At 37.0% G+C, this 17289-nt stretch overlaps 1 protein-coding gene across 3 annotated transcripts; it reads right to left on the bottom strand.

The window, feature by feature from the left end:
* Nucleotides 1-1019: 1019 nt before the first annotated feature.
* LOC143859258 (putative LRR receptor-like serine/threonine-protein kinase At3g47570) lies at nt 1020-10686 on the bottom strand. 3 transcript variants are annotated; one of them, XR_013239212.1, is made up of 2 exons: nt 7859-10686; nt 1020-1534 (listed from the first exon to the last, which is right to left on the bottom strand). XR_013239212.1 is itself a non-coding variant. In XM_077369969.1 (2 exons), exons 1-2 carry the CDS (start codon nt 8475-8477, stop codon nt 1140-1142), a joined length of 1014 nt encoding a protein of 337 aa, XP_077226084.1. In that variant the 5' UTR covers nt 8478-8714; the 3' UTR covers nt 1020-1139. The 3 variants fall into 3 exon arrangements, 1 of the variants encoding a protein (XP_077226084.1); XM_077369969.1 differs by having other exon boundaries at nt 7859-8714; XR_013239213.1 differs by lacking the exon at nt 1020-1534 and adding an exon at nt 1542-2279.
* Between the last annotated feature and the right edge of the window lie 6603 nt (nt 10687-17289).

Genomic DNA, 17289 nt, shown 5'->3' with positions numbered 1-17289 from the left:
GGCATGGAAGGAAGTAGCTTCTGGCTTAAGGAGGTAAGTTCCTTAGGATTCCTGATAAGGATTTGAATATTGAATCACACCTAAAAAAATAGTGTCAAACTCCGATTGAAGAGCTTTAGTTTTCGTCAAAACACTATCATGAAAATGGAAATGGAAGTGGGAGAGTGAGGCAAAACAAACTATAAATGGCTTTTGTCTTTTGATACCTACCTTTTGTTTTTACTTCTCTTATTGTTTGACAGAGAACCTACCTCAAATCTCAAATCTGAAACCTCAAATCTCAATGAATCACCCCTCAATGGATTGGATTGGAAAACTTTATTCTTATTTTCAAGTGATTAGAGTAGACTAGAAGGTGGTGCTGTATCATTCACCCTTCCTAAAACAGGGTATTCTTCACCGATCTTTTAGGACAGTAGTTCTAGGCTTTATTCTTCCTAAAACTGGTTCATATTATACATCGTGGAGTAATATAAAACGCCCTTTATTCCTCATGATTAATTGGTTTGCGCATGATGAGTTCAATAACAGAAAAAATCAGGGGGTCACCTAAAGGAATGAAAAATCAAAGAGAAAGGAGAACAAAACCTAAAAGATTCAAAGGAGAATAAAAAAGAGAAAATAAAGGAGAGAGTGTTTCTCATCAAAATAGGCCTATCACACTCCACACAAACTTGGGGAGAGGGTTTCTCCAAGACTGAATGTGAAGAAACACATTCATCACATACAAATTCAAATGAAAGGAGAAAAAAGGAGAATGAAGAATAAAGCCTTCTTCAGCAAACTTATCTTTAATTTCCAACATGGTTCTTCAAAGCAACCTTGATTTAATTAATGGCCTGGTAATCATCTTCCATAAATCTCCCATATGATCAAAAGATCCTTTGTGATGTTATTTGCAATTCATGATGGAATGATCAATGTATTGTAATGGAAACCTTCACTCTCAAGATTTGATAATAATTTTGTATTAATAGTGGGATAAAATATAGATATGAGAAAAAAGCACTACCTGCAAGTGGCACAACTAACGAAATCATGTATAATATAACATTAACTTACAAACACAGAAGAAACCACATGTAAGATAGTAATCTTTGTCCAATGGAAAACAAAAGCGGATGTAGCAGTGAATTTCATCATTCTCTATGGATCCCAGCACCACGATATATGTTTCTAATAGAACACATTTCCTTTACAACGTCTCCCATCTCCATTCGTTCTCTCGGAGATTCTGCAGAACACACCACTCCAATCCTCACTAAAGATACCAAACACTCTTGCAAACGACGTATCTTATCATTGTAATTCTCAGCAATGTTTGTAGCTCTTTCTTCAGCATCTTCTAAAAGACTTAATGGATCCATAATCTCCATCACTCGATCAGGAAAAGACAACTGGACAAATTTGTGAAGACTCAGGCCATCCTTAAACATGTCATCTGTGGGGCGCTTTCCAGTGAATATCTCCAATAAAAGAATCCCATAGCTATACACATCTCCGGCTGTGGACACATGACCACCCTCCCCATATTCTGCAATTCCACACATCTTTTACACTTTTTGATGTAATAAAGGATATAAGATACCATTTAGAAACTAAAAGTAAATATGAGGTTTGATTTTTTTTTTAAAAAGGTGAAAATTTTATCAAAGAGATGATAGATAATTGAATGATCTCTTCACATTTAGAAACCTAAGTTGCAAGTGTAGAATTTTTAGAGAAACACATAAGAAACGATTTATCACTATGAAAGAAAATATAGAAGTTATGTCCTATGTTGCGTTAGTATAGGTACGAGTGTAAGAATCTGACATGGATATATAGTGTCGAATTCGGTAAACCTCAAAAAGAATGATTTGTAGATTCACCAAAATATTTTAATCAGTTGTCAAATTTTAATTTTTTACATAATAATATTATTTTAACCAGTAACATATTTAAATTTTAATAAGTTAAGCAGATATAATGTTTTATTTCTTTTTTAAGAAAATTACTAATAGGATGGATAAAATTCAAAATGTGTGATAGTTATAAAGTTGTGGCAGGAGCATCCAAAAAAACAGAAAAGAGATAAAAGAGATCTAGAACTGTCTTAAAGACTCCAGTACTTTGAGACGTACTTGTCCACACGGGTACTTCACCCATTTAGAAGAATCCATATAACATGGGTTTTGGCCAATCAAGTCACGTAAGTTATGAATAGCATTCCATTATGTATTACTCAAAACTGCTAGCCAATTTTGGACCATGATAATTTCTCAACATGATTTCTTCATCTGTAACCAACAACGTATTAGTGATTACACATGCAAAAGCACTACAAAAGTAGATCAAATTAAACTTCATACTACTTATAAGGTAAAAAAAGTAGAAGTGGAAGGAAAGTGAAATTGTAACGCCCCGGATTTTTTTTTGGAAATACCAACTCGGTGCGTAGAAGAATATTACATCATTTTTCTCAAAAACTTTCATTATTCCCAAGATCTCAAATACGTTTAGAGGATTTACAGAAATTAGGTCTAACTTAGTACATCTTAATTCAAGACATAGTTGATACACATTTAAAACATACTTGTCCTTTAGAACAGTTCTGCATTCAACTCTAGCATTCCTCATCTTTCATATATACTTCACCTGGGGGTTGGAACAATAAAACAAGGAAAAAGGGGTGAGCTCAAATAGCCCAGTAGGGTATAAACAACAAGTGATGTAGAATTGTCAAGCTCATAAGAACATGATATTTTGCAGATAGGACATCTCACATTATAAACATGGAAAGAAAGAATAAGCACAACATGCTTTCCAAACGTATAGAGAAAACTTACAGAACCAAGAATTATATATAGAATTATATATATAGACTTCATTAAGCATAGATGCTTTCATTCATAGCCATATCTCGGCCCATTCATAGCCATACCTCGGCTCATAATCCTCTAGATTTACACTCTCTAGAGTCGTCTTTACCCACGTACACATGGAGGACTATAATGCGTCCACCATAGCCATACCCCGGCTCATAATCCTCTAGATTTACACTCTCTAGAGTCGTCTTTACCCATGTGCATATGGAGGACTATAACGCGTCCACCCGTCATCATATCATAACTCAGTCCATATTCAGAATTAGGGTATCACAAGATAAACCCTAAACATAAACATATCTCATGGAAACAAGTTTCGGGGATACAAGTAAAATCATTTATCTGAAAGGAATGGGGTCTGAAAGAAAGGATCCCCCTTGGATTCTCATCAGTTGTAGATCTCAGAAGGATAGAAACTCTTATGGCAATAGAAAATCATTTCATCTAGTATAGCAAAAGGAAGAAAACCCTTACGTCAAGTTTCGCAAAAAGAGAATCAAAAGATAGGCAACCCTTACATCAAGTTTAGCAAAAAGAGAATCAAAAGATAGGCAACCCTTACGTCAAGTTTAGCAAAAAGAGAATCAAAAGATAGGCAACCCTTACGTCAAGTTTAGCAAAAAGAGAATCAAAAGATAGGCAACCCTTACATATAGTTTTTCGGTCACAGGTTTGTTTGAGCTTACACCTTGGAGTGGATAACCTGTAAATATATTCTAATTTTATCAAATTCATGTTTTAAGATCATGGGGCCCAGCATGCACTATTCATATGGACCCCACATGTTACTATTCATGTGGATCCCACATGTTACTATGCTCAGCAGGTTTACCATTCTTTGATTTAGTTTATTTCTTGGCTACTATGCTTAGCAGTTCGCCTTTCTTTGATTAAAGTTTACTTTACGGTTACTATGCTAGCATTTCACCGTTCAAATAAGATGGTAAAACTTGCATAATCTATAGCGAGCATGCTTTATCCTGATATTTACATAGGTGGATATTTACATAGGTGGTAGAACCAACCATTTACTTTACGGTTACTATGCTAGCATTTCACCGTTTCAAATAAGATGATAAAACTTGCATAATCTATAGCGAGTTATCACCTCTTATGCATGCTTTATCCTGATATTTACATAGGTGGTAGAACCAACCATATTAATAAATACTTTAACTATCTATATGAAATAAATACTTTAACTATTTATATGAAAGTCTTACCTTGGTAGTGATGAAGTGGATTTCCTTTTTCCTTCTCCTCTCTCTCTTTTTCCTTCTCTCTCTTTTTTTTTTTTTCTTCTTCTCTTCCTCTATTTATAGATATATTTTCACTTACTACTCTCTTAAAAATAATAATTAATCACATTTAATTATTATTTCACCTACCATCTTCAACTACTCTCTTAAAAATAAGATTAAAAATAATAATTAATCTTATTTAATTATTATTTCACCTACCATCTTCAACTACTCTCTTAAAAATAAGATTAAAAATAATAATTAATCTTATTTAACTATTAATTAATGATAGTGGTTGTGGCGTGACCCGCTATTTGTGGGTCCTGCTTGTTGTAGGTCCCACTGGTGGTAGGACCCGCTTGTGTGGGGCCCGCTGATGTGGGACCCACTGTTGGTGGGACCCGTATGGGGTCCGCTGATGTGGGACCCACTGTTGGTGGGACCCGCTTGTAAATAGTACTCGGTGGGTCCTACTGTGAATAGTATTTTTTTAATAGTGTATCTCAATAGTGAACTTGCATAGTATTTCTGCATAGTAATCTTGCATAGTGACTATTGTGAATAGTAATTATGAATAGTGACTATTGGTAATTTTTAATATATGTAAATATCTACTCCGTTTTAGTTGTCATCTGGGGCGGTGGCTTAGTGGTAGGAAGCCGTTCAATCCTAGCTCAGAGTTGGGTTCGAATAGCGTATGCCCCATTATGCCAGATGTCCTCATGCCCGATTAACTCGGGGAAAATGAGTAATGGCCGATGATTACCCACCTATGAGGCCATTTATTTATTTATTTATTTGTATATATATATATATATATATATATATTTTTTTTTTTTACCGGTTCTTACAGAAATGATGTCATTTTCTCAGTACAAACAAAATAGTTGTAAATGTCAAATCTTTAATTTCACTTTCATGTTGACTTGGGAGCAAGGTTTTAAATTTCAGTTTTGGAATGTGTTTCGGTCCTCACCAAAAAAGAAATTTCAGCCGAAATTTTGAAATTTCGTTCGAAATCTATCGAAATCCATTTAGGTAATATTTTATCCCGTAGAAAATTTGGTCGAAATTGCCGAACGGATAATATTAAATAATAAATAAAAAGGATTTTTTCGGAGATATCCCTTAAATTTCAGCTAGAAATTTCGGGGAAAACGATCAAAATTTTGATCGAAATTTTGTAACGTTTCGATTTCAACCAATTTCGATTTCGTTCTAGACTGAAACCCGATTTCGGTCAAAATTTAAAACCTTGCTTGGGAGAGGCATCTCAAAAGGCAATTGTTGAAAAATCTATTAAACACAAGAAAGTAGAATGAATAGTGCAAGCCAACCAAACGTGTCTCGAAAAGGAAAATGGCATCATTTTACCTTCCTTTCCAAGGGAAACACTGTTTCAGTCACAACATTAATCCAAAAGTCTCATATTTAATATTAGGAATTATTAGAAACCTCTTTGACTTATATTTATCAGACACCTTAAATTTAGGATAATTGGCAAAAGGAATTTAGGATAATTACCAAAAGGCTTCAATTATTCTCAAGACCATGTTTTCATTATGAGGAAGACTCACATTGTTTTACAATTTTTTAATGGGCTACTTAGAGTTTTGTTTGGAATTGTAACAAACTTTGATAGCTGGTTAAACAATAATCATTCCTTGGATTTGCCCACATCCTACTCTTGCCTTGCCCTAGCTTCCGCATTCCTGGTTCTAGATTTGCCATACCTCTTTTCTATTCCGATCGAGGATTGCCAAAAATTCATTCCTTAGATTAGACACACACACACCACATTCTTACTATCCTAGAATGAGTGAGGTAATGTACCACTTATTAGACTAGGATCACCAAAGAGGGATTATGGGCCCTAAGTCCCAGACATGACTCTGTATAGAACCATCTACCCAGACTAGGAAATGTTGCTTGTCCTGTGCTCAAGCTCTTTTGGAGAACCTAATTCAGCTTTCTTCCAAACCACTTTTGTTTGAAAAAAATCACCAAAAGTTGAAATGTTTGACTAGGGATTAATAGAAACTACTATTTACTAGAAAGAAAGCAAGGGTTCTAAGTGTGGGAGCCATCCTCCACTGACATCTAGAGGGAAGTGTGTGCACCTTCAACAGATGGTGTGGAGTGAACCTGTGATGCGCCAATTGGGATCTTTGGCGGCAGTCATTAATCTGGAAATCCTTGTGAGGTCGATGCCAGAAAGTGGCTACTTGACCCCAGCCTTCGTCCGAACTAGTGGAATAAAAACAACTACCCAACTCTAATGTTTATTTTTTTTATTTTTGAAAATTGACATTGCATTAATAGTCTAAAGTATTGAGCGCGGACAAGATGTCCAACACATGATACATAAAAGTGGTCCGTAGACCCATTACAAAGCCTGTTAGATAGGTGAGATAACCGGCGACACGACTAACATGGACTCCCTAAGGACTCCTTCCTTTGCTAGAATAACTGCCGCCTCATTAGCCGACCTGCTACCATGCTCAATCCTTGGCTCCAATAATCTTATTAAGTCCAAAATCTCCACAATTAATGCAGTAGCCACAAAATTAACAGATGAAGTAACCACAAAATCTACAGATGAAAGAGGAGACAGGGTGTTATTGGTGGATGAGTGGGTGCTAAATCTTCGACTTTGTCACACTCCTCAGAGTGTTATACCTTCGTGCAAGGGTGGATGTCGATCGTCCTGCTCTAGACAATCTTGGCAATGGTTCACCCAATCTTTGAAATGGCAAAGGGGTTGCACACACAGTGTCAGGCTATGGCAATGATGCCCAGCGGCGGTGGGATCCAATCGAACAGGGGCTCATCCGAATGGCCAACTCCAGGGAGTTTTGGTTCTTTTTGAAAAGTTGTATAATTTTGGAAAAGGCACTTTTCAGGGTACTTTTGTTTCTTTCATTGGAATATATTTTCTCTCATGGGTCTTCAGGGTGTTTTACTGCTCTAGCTCATTTAAGAAGCACGATTTGATTCATCATTGGAGTGTTGGGTCGCAGTAGGTCGTATGACACACAAAATGAGGTATCAACATAAGCTTTTTCGTTAGCCACACTAAAGACCCAAAAAATAGAAGGCAATAAAATTAAACTTATAATCAACCATTTTATAATATGAATATGCTATTATTTTACGTAACACATATTAGTTCATATTAAATCTAACTCTATAGAGATGCCACGTACTGATACATGCTCATCTAAAAGAATAGGCCATTCTTCACAAAGGGTAAGATATGTTAAAAAGTATTTTAGACAATTAATATTGGTATTAGTAATCACCCAAATATTAGGGTTATTTTCTTGTTGAGAAACATTAGTCATGGGTTTTTTGGAAATTTATTTACAAAATTTCTCATTATTTTCTAATAATATTAGAGATTTTATTGAATAATTGAATAATTACTTCTCCGAATTTTTACCAAATTATAACTTTTTAACCATTACATGATCAGCATTTTTTACAATACTATTTTGCATATACAACTCGTGGTAATACATACTAAAATGGCTGTCTATTATTCGGGTGACATGTACAAGACTACTTTATGTAAAATAACTTTCCTATATACTCTGTCAATAAATATAGAAATACTATCAAGTAATTATTTTGGTTGAAGGATGCTAATTTAGCCTTTGTTGAGCTACATTATATAACTAATAAGTGAGAAATATTTTTTTAAAACACATTGAGAATACACTGGATGATGAAAATTGATAAAATTATTACCTGGAGCAATGTACCCAATAGTTCCCTTTAATCCATTTGTGCTGCTTTGATCTTCAGAAGAGTTCTGAATGATTCTTGGATAAAACTTGGCTAACCCAAAATCACCCACATGAGCATTCATGTCTTCATCCAAAAAAATGTTGCTTGGCTTTAGATCACAATGAACAATCGGTGTATGGCAATGATGGTGAAGATAATCCAACGCAGAAGCTATGTCAATTGCTATGTTTAATCTCTTAATGAAGTTTAAACTTCCCAATTGATGTTGCCCATCTAACTTTGAATGCAACCACTTCTCTAGACTCCCATTTGGCATGAACTCAAGCACGAGAGCTTTGAAGTCATTACCTCCAAAATCGATGCTTGAACAAGAAGTTAAGATCTTCACAAGATTTCGATGACGAATGTTTCTCAATGCGTTGCATTCAGCCATGAAACTCTTTGAAGCTCCCCTTAAGTGAAGGTTGAGTACTTTGACAGCAACAACATTTTCAATGCGACTGAGGATTCCCTTATACACTGATCCATAACTTCCCATGCCTATCAAATTGGCTGAAGAGAACCCATCCGTTGCTTTAAAGAGCTCCGCGTAAGAAACCTTTAAATGCCGACCCTCCATAGAAGATATGGAAGATGGTTTCTTGATTGACTTTCTTTTCCAGTAAAGTGAAGCAGGGACACACAATAAGAAAATCAAACATACAACCGCACTTACTACTAGGATGATTACTCTAGAAACATGGGCTTTTCCTCGTCTGGCATTAGCTAGGACTGGGCAAGTAGGCAACTTTAATTTTGGGATACCACCACAAAGATTAGCATTTCCCACGACTGAAATTGCACTGGCATTTCCAAAGACTCCTTATTTTGGAATTTCACCCTCAAAATTATTGAAAGACAAGTTTAGATATTGTAGAAACTTAAACCCCTCTAGATATTTTGGAATCTTCCCTGAGAAGTTATTGTATGCAAGATTAAGGGCTTCAATGGATGTGAAGGTAGTAAAAACTGACGAAACATCTCCTCGGAAGGCGTTACCTTGCATATAAAGTTCTCGCATACTCTTACAATTTGCAAGAGTGCTTGGGATTTCACCTGAAAATTTGTTCTGAGAAATATCCAATACCGCTAGAAGGTTCAAGTTACCCACTTCTGATGGGAGGGAGCCAGTGAAAAAATTTTGAGACAAATCTAGTCGTATTGATAGCGATGAAAGGCCAATAATTTGTTTTGGTATCGTACCACGAAGGTTATTTTGAAAAAGCCACAATTCTAAAAGTTTTGTACAGTTTGCAAGACTTGGAGGTATGCTTCCTTGCAGGTTGTTAGCCGATAAATCGAGGTTGCTCAATTGAGTTATATTTCCAATATTGTATGGGATTTTCCCGGACAAACTATTACCCCACAAGTAGAGTTGTTGTACGTTCTGGAGCATCCCAATTGAAGTGGGAATAGAACCCGTGATGAAGGTTTCATATATACCCAAATTTTGTAAGTTGATGAGCTTGCCGATCTGACTAGGGATGGTTCCAGAAATTTGGTTTTGTCCTATTGACAACCAATAAAGGTGAGTTGAGAGATTGGCTATGGAGTTGGGAAATGGGCCAGCAAAATGATTTCTCTGTATGCCCAACCAAATTAGATTACTACAGTTGGTCAAAGAAGTGATAAATTTCAAGTCATCAGCTCTACCAAGGCCTAGGTAATTATAGCTCAATTCAAATCTGAGTAGATTCCTTGCCCATCCAATATTTTCAGGTACTGGTCCGCTAAACTGGTTATCACCCATTCCAAGCCATTCAAGACTTGAAACATTGGATAATGAATTTGGCATGTGTCCTGTAAATTGATTGAATGCTAAAAGTAGATGTTGGAGTTTAGGAAGAGAGAATCCTATGTTGGGTGGAAGGGTTCCGTGTAACTGGTTATCTGTCACGGCAAACTCCACAAGAAACGAGAGATTATTATAAAAAGAGGAAGGAACCGTACCGGATAATAAATTTCCAGAAAGGACGATCCATTTCAAGTGATTAATTCGGGCCAGGTCATCTGGGATGTGTCCCACCAAACTATTTCTACCTAAAAATAGACGGATGAGAGATGAAACGTTCCCTAGTTGAGGTGGAATTCTCCCTGTAAGATGATTGTGATATAGAAACAACCGGGATAGCTTCGGTAGAGTGCTAAGTTGGATGGGAATTTTCCCTGTAAACTCATTGTAACTCAATTCGATGACTCGAAGGTCCCTACAGTGGGTGAGATTGGATGGAATTTCCCCTCCCAAGGAATTATAGTTCATATTAAGATGTCGCAGTCTAAATAGTCGGCCAATATCTTGGGGTATTTGGCCACTGAAGCTGTTTTGTTGGAGGTAGATTTCCCTAAGGAAGGTGAGGTTGGATATGGCAGGAGATAGAGTACCCACCAAGGTCTGCCCACTGAGCAAGTTCTGCCCACTAAGGTTCAATACAGTGACCCTTTGATGCCTCCGACCGCACGTGACTCCATTCCAGTGGCAGAAATGGAGAGTATGGTTCCATGATGATAAGGCTCCAAGAGGATCACTCGTTATCCCATCCTTAAAAGCGAGCAGAGCCATTCGATCGGTTTCATTTCCAAGTAAGGTGGTGGTGGTTGCAGAATTTGAATGTACTACGTTCATGGCAAAGAAGAGATTTACAGAGAAGATAAATGACCAAAGCTCCATCCTCATTGAAGCTCTTCTTCTGCTGAACAAATACAAGATTTTTTCTTGTCTCCTAATTTTATTTCATCTCACTAGACCCTTATATAGAAAGAAATGATGGTGGATTTACTGCCAATTTCATTTTATCTTTCTTTTTTTTCTTAACTCGAGTAATTTTGGTCTTGCGGAATTTGGACTCCTAATTTCCATGTCTACGATTTGGTTTATTTTTTCCTTTCGATGTGGTCCACTCCTAATTTTCAAGTCTACCATTTGATACTTCTCCCTTGACCGGTATCAGGGAAATCAAACACAATTGTGGGGATCTCGCCCCCAAACGACTAATCCAGACGGTCGTTAGACATAAGGTGCGGCTTTTGAATTCAAAACATCCCGCCTAAATCACCATCCACGATCTTCGCCCGGAATCGCAGGAAATCATATCTCCACGATCTCATTCCCCATCCATCACACTCCACGTAGGCTAAATTAAAGGCCTAACTGATATCTCCAAGATCGCGAATCTCCTCCCCTATAAAAAGGGGTATACACACTCAAGCAAAGGGTATTCCATTCTCCCTCTCCTCCTTTGGTCTAGTAACTTGATTAAATCATCTCCCATTCCCCGTTCATTGTCTGCGATTACCCATCTCTGACTTGAGTGTCGAAATGGCCGTCCGAAGCCACAACTCCAGGCCCACTGACGCTTTCTCTGTGAGCGCAGGATTACAAGTTCTACGAAGCTAGTTCGTGCAGTCAGATTTTGAGCGTCATCAGAACTCATCAATTCATTCATTTATTAGGCCTTTAGACTAGATATCAGCCCAGAGCTGTTGGTGTTGGATTTTTTAGAATCGATTTTGCTTTCAAAACTGATTACTGGACTGAAATTACATTTTTTTTTTTAGTCACATTATCAGTTTTGGAATAAAAATCTATTCTAAAAGGGTGGGGCCTAGGAGGGCTAGATGTACGCAGCCTTACACCCCCACTTTGCAGAGATGATGTTTCCGTGACAACCAGGTCACAATAGAGCAACCTTACCGTTGCACCCAGGGGTGATGCCAGAAATTTTGCACAAGGGGGGCAAAAATTGTAGTAATTTTTTATCTATCTTAAAATTAAGATAGAAAAAATTTCTATCTAAAATTTTGCACAAGGGGGCAAAAATTATAGTAAATTTTGCATAAAGAAGGGAGATAAAAATGGTAACATTAAAATTTTAAACTTATTTTCTATCTTAGGGATGATTGGAAAGGGGGGCATATTTTTTAAAAAGGGGTAAGTATAAAAAAATATTAAAAAATAAAGGTATATATTTTTTTTTTCCAAAAAATAAGGGGGGCAATTGTCCCCCTTTCCTTACAAGTGGCATCGCCCCTGGTTGCACCAAGACTCGGTCCCGACTAAAAATCAATTCTAAAAATCCAAAAAGAAAAAATGGGCTTAGAATATTCCATTGCTAACCATTTTAAGTGAACGAGAGTTTGCATACGTATCAGCAGGCTGTCCACATGGATTGTAGAGCATTGGTTTTACTAGCTAAGGACCTATTTCTTAACTTGTCTAGGGTATCCCTCGCTTGAAAATTACTACACATTACATCAACTATTTTTGTGAGGAGGAAAAATTATTGTTCTCGTTACGTATGGTGATTGGGAATGCCGGCCATCAATTGACTTGACTTGCAACATTTATTTATTGATTTGGATCTACAATTAGGGACCACAAACTCATTATTGTAAAGGTTAAAAAATAGAATGTAAAACTTTTAAGAACTTTACACTTCCCCATTTCTTCACGACTAGCGGAAAACTCCAAAACCACTAAAATCCATACGAAAGTCTCTGTTCGTGGAGTCCCACATTCCCAGTGTTACCCACAATCTGTTGGACTTCTTTAGTGTGACCCACAGTTTAGGAAGTTCCGACGGGATTTAAAATCCCACGCAACTAACCCGTTCTTAAAATCAGCTTGGAAAACTTCAACAAGAAGGGCATGTTTGGCAACAATGAAAAATAATTCCATGGGATATTCGTTGGTTCAATTGTGAAATAGGGAGGGGGAGAGATCCGAGGGCCAGGAGGGCAGGTAGCTTGATAATACCCTAGTAATATCGAATTTTTTTTTTTTTACTCATCTTCAATATATTTACCTGCTAAACAGAAAAAACTCAAACCAAAAACAGTCAACGGCCAACTCGGCAAATAAAAAAATTGGACTGTTGTTAATTTTCCCAACATATAAACCGCGGACTTGGATATAAGCTGCCAAAATTCATGATAAAATGGGAACTCATCCATGCAGGCATGGGGATTGGCCACACTGAACTGACAAGAAATGGAGACTAACAAAAGGAATTCCAAGTTCCGCCATATCACAATCTATTTCTTGTGGAAAAGGCATAAAAGAGAGAAAATCGACCTTTTTCGCAAGAGGTTCTATCAAGTTGAACTGACCAACCCTGCCATTCTTCCATCCGTCCCAGGTCGTTTTTTCTTCACCTGCAAGAGGTGCCAAGATGCCCAGATACCAGTGACTTTTGGGCTCATCATCATCGCCATCAAAAGGGGATGTAACGTTTCAGAGACAGAAAATTTAGTTGGGTTGAGTTTTTATACTTTCTCAAAAGAAGAAAAGAGTATTGTTTATTAGTTATACATCAGAATATAACGTATTTCCTAGCCCGTACTGAAACACAAGACTATCTGTCCGATAATATAATGAACCATAGTCACCACAATCACAATTAAGTACATAGTTATGCATGAATTACGAGGATATCTAATTGGATTTAATATGTGGAAAATCAGCAAAAAGTCCGAATTTTTTTAAAAAGTTGCACTTTCTTGGCTAACTGACCATCTTTGTATTGAAGTGAGATGACGATTTTCTCAAAAGACCTCAGACCAATTAATTAAATGGAAGCAGACATACCTCGTCATCCCCACCAGCAGTGAAGTCATAAAGGGCTTTTCCAAACTGAGGATTTTCGGAAGCTGTTCCCTCCTCATCCTGTGAACCAAAATTCTGCCCAGCTAAGGGGTTCTCAAACGACTCAAATCTTTGCATGATAGATGATGTATATAATGGAGGTTCTTCTCTGATCTGGACTAGTCGCCTAATTAGCAATTACAAAATTGATCGCATTCTCAAGAGATAAATCAATTGGGTGTTAAAACTAAGAGCTAACCGGAGATCCCAGCCCCTCATAAGTTGATGATGGAACACCAGTAGTGGTGCTGCTAAACCTGCTTGTGCTTGCCCCTGTTTTGCTCTCCTGCTATTACATAAATTGCATCATTGTTTAGGCAAACTTAATGGCACTTAATCATGGGCTAGCATTCATGGTCTAAGTATCTTAATGATGCATAAAAAACAAATTGAAAACCAGAATCTTCATGGAGTTTGTGGTTGATACCGATTGTTGTGAAGAACCATAGCCTGTTGGCCGTGAACTAAACAAGGACGGGTAGCTCATGCCACCGAAATGTGATGATATGGAAGTTTCAACTGATCCAGTTGACTCCGGAGAAGATGTTCCCGAAGATCTGGCATCATCTTCCTGCGAAAACAAAAATCAGCTTTCGACAGTTAAAAAAAAGATAAGTTTCAAATTCAAATTGCGTTCTCCTAAATACCAATTTGTTAGAGAAACCACGCCTCATTTTATTTTTTTTCCAAATTTTAATATTACCTCTAGTTCCGTTGTTTCTAACAGTGTCTTGGCCCACATATCATCGTAACTAACTGAGGGTCTAGAGGTTATATTCTCCTCTTCAACGTCAGGAGCATCAGTTCCAGCACCAGCAAGAAATTCATTTACATACAACAAAGAAGATAGTAGTGGGTTGGCCTCCAATCATTTATATCAGACAGGTAGGTAGGACGTATAGGTATGAAATAAGGAAAACAGCATGGAGAAATAACATGACTCCATTTATAGCTATACGTATGCCTGCATAATCTAAAAGATTACACTTAGAAACCCCCAAGGGGGTTGGTTCCCAAAACAAATTCAAATGTAATATTACCTCTGGTTCCTTCCGACTTTTTTGATTGGCACTCAATTTTGCCAGATTTAGTCTGTCAAAAATAAATATATACCTAATTTGGTAGGAGAATTTACCCTATTCATTGCCGGTGCATTGCTCCACAAGGCATCATCTAAGTTTGTTGCCCAGGCATTTGTCAGATCAGAAGCCAATGTATCATCATGTTCTGCATGTGTTGGCTTAGTAGATTCATATACAAGGTCAGAAATCCCTGTAGCCACAGCTGGATCACTCAGACCACTTGATGCACTTATGTTGTGTCGGTTGCGGTAGATGTCAATAAGTTTTGCACTGCAAGTTGAAAACACAACCATATAGGATCACACAGATAATCCAAAATGTAGTCTATCAAAACTTCAAATTGAAATAGAAGGGGGTAAGTAGTTAGAAATGCTTTTTTCAAAAAAGAAAAAAAGAAAAAAAGTTACATCTGCTTTTCTAGTACACAAATTCCATAGGAGAAAAACGACTTCCAAGGGCATGCAATCTTTTCAAAATGATGGTTGAAAAATAGAGACGGGGGGTGTAATGGTTGAAAAGGGGGCACATTTATAATCCCCCTTCCGCTCACCCCCCCCCCCCCCCCCCCCCCCAATTATATTTGTACCATGTTTTACGCTGAAGTGATAGACGAAACACAGTAATATGGGTTTTCTACTTAGATTTGAGAAATTGCTGATATCTCTCTTTCCCTTCCGTTTGCTGTCACTCTCCGGTAGCCATGCACATGGTAAGAGGAACCGTTGATCTGGTCCCATTCTGAAAGAGATGATGCTGGTCCATTGACCAGACAAGGCTTTTGAGGTGATGTTGTCTCCAAATTTGGATCATTAAAATTTGCAGATCATGACCAAGCAAAAATTTCTAGGTTTGGCATGACATTAGTTGGATGGTGAACCACTAGAATCATAAGATTTGACCATGAAGTGGCAATGGGTGACAAAATTTTATTTCAGTCCCTTGATAAATGTTTCTGCAAGTTTTGAAGGTGGTTTAGGGTCAAGGTTTTCCCTGAAAAAAAGTAGAGAGATCCTCGTCCCTTTTTAAGGGGGAAAATTGTCTTTGAAGGGATTGTGTACCTTGTTGGCCCTAGGGGTAGATATTTTGCTCTTGGAACATAACAGAATAATCTCATATTTTGTCTTATACCCATCACATTGTTAATTTCTGCTGCACCATTAACACTTACATATCTTGGGATTGACACATTTGAGCTGCTTGCAACCTAAATTTCATTCACTATATAGATCAGTTCATCCATCTCGTCAAATCATTTGCATCTTGAATCTTAATTTGCTGTACTAACCCAGTTGAACTTGTCAGGTTCTTCATTTTCAAAGCTGATTTTTCATTGTTCTTTATTAGTGTATTCTCTCTTGTTTTTTTATTATATCGCAAACAACCTTTTGAAATCTTCCCCTACCTCCATTCTTCACTCCCACGTTCATAATCACCCCTATAATTTGCAGGGACAGAGCTAGGAATTTGCTCCAGGGGGCAGCAAAGAGTTGTTATGCAATAATCAATACGTCAATCGAATTTGATTATCCAAATAAATTATACCTAATTGTAGTATCTTATACAAGATAGTGAAAACGTGTTATTTGTAATGTGATTTATGCAAAACTTGGCCCCCAAAAGAACTTCTCCTTCGTAATCATATTTAAAGTTGTATCTCTGTCTCGGTTTATCCTTACACTAGGTTAATCCTTGCTTTGATACCAACTAATGCAACGGATTGAACGTAAAGTTTGTGACTGGTATGTAATAAGAAGATAAGCACTAGGATCCACTAAAGGAGGAGAGAAATAAATAGAAAATGTCTCTTGTATATTATTCATGAAAACACTCATAACATCTTTTTTAACAAACTAATAAAATCTAAGGAATGTAATGATAAATTTCTTCAAAATCATTACATTTCTACTCTTTCACATATAAATGCCATCAACATTAGGAAGAGACAAATAGAAGGGAGTAATGCTAGGAAAATTGGGGTGCAATCACACGGAAAAAAGAAAATTTTGGTTAAATTTGGTTAAATTTGGTTTGGCCTCTGTCATTGCAATGGCTCCAAACATGCTTTTGAGGATGGCTATTGATACACATAAATTAAGAAAGCTCATCCTCAAATAAATGGAAGGCATGGAAGGAAGTAGCTACTGGCTTAAGGAGGTAAATTCCTTAGGATTCCTGATAAGGATTTGAATATCGAATTACACCTAAAAAACAGTGTCAGGTGGACATGGATTCAAACTCCAATTGAAGAGCTTTTGTTTTCATCAAAACACTATCATGCAAATGGAAATGGAAGTGGGAGAGTGAGGCAAAACAAACTATAATTGGCTTTTGTCTTTTGTTACCTACTGTTTGTTTTTACTTCTCTTATAGTTTGACAGAGAACCCACCGACCTCAAATTTCAAATCTGAAATCACAAATCTAAATTAATCACCCCACAATGGATTGGATTTGAAAAGTTTTTTCTTATTTTCATGTGGTTAGAGTAGAGTAGAGAAGGTGGTGCTGTAACATTTTCACCCTTCCTAAAACAGGGTGTTCTTCACCGATATTTTAAGAGAATAGTTCCAGACCTTATTCTTTCTAAAATGGGTTTTGTAAAACGCCCCTTATTCCTCGTAATTAATTGGTTTGTGCGTGATGAGTTCAATAATGGAAAAAATCAGGGGGT

This window comes from Tasmannia lanceolata, unplaced genomic scaffold (genome assembly GCF_043159265.1).
Source record: "Tasmannia lanceolata isolate RefF3 unplaced genomic scaffold, GAP_Taslan_0.1 ptg000029l, whole genome shotgun sequence".
Taxonomy (NCBI): Eukaryota; Viridiplantae; Streptophyta; class Magnoliopsida; order Canellales; family Winteraceae; genus Tasmannia; species Tasmannia lanceolata.
Note: the sequence above shows the minus strand (reverse complement) of the source record. Positions and strands in the feature narration are given on the sequence as shown.

What these genes read in the sequence shown, in the direction of transcription:
- LOC143859258 (XM_077369969.1), bottom strand. Translation starts at nt 8,477, where the DNA reads ATGGAGGGTCGGCATTTAAAGGTTTCTTACGCGGAGCTCTTTAAAGCA. An exon ending in TATTGGGTACATTGCTCCAG is followed by an intron (nt 1,535 to 7,858) that starts GTAATAATTTTA and finishes GTGGAATTGCAG; the next exon opens with AATATGGGGAGGGTGGTCAT.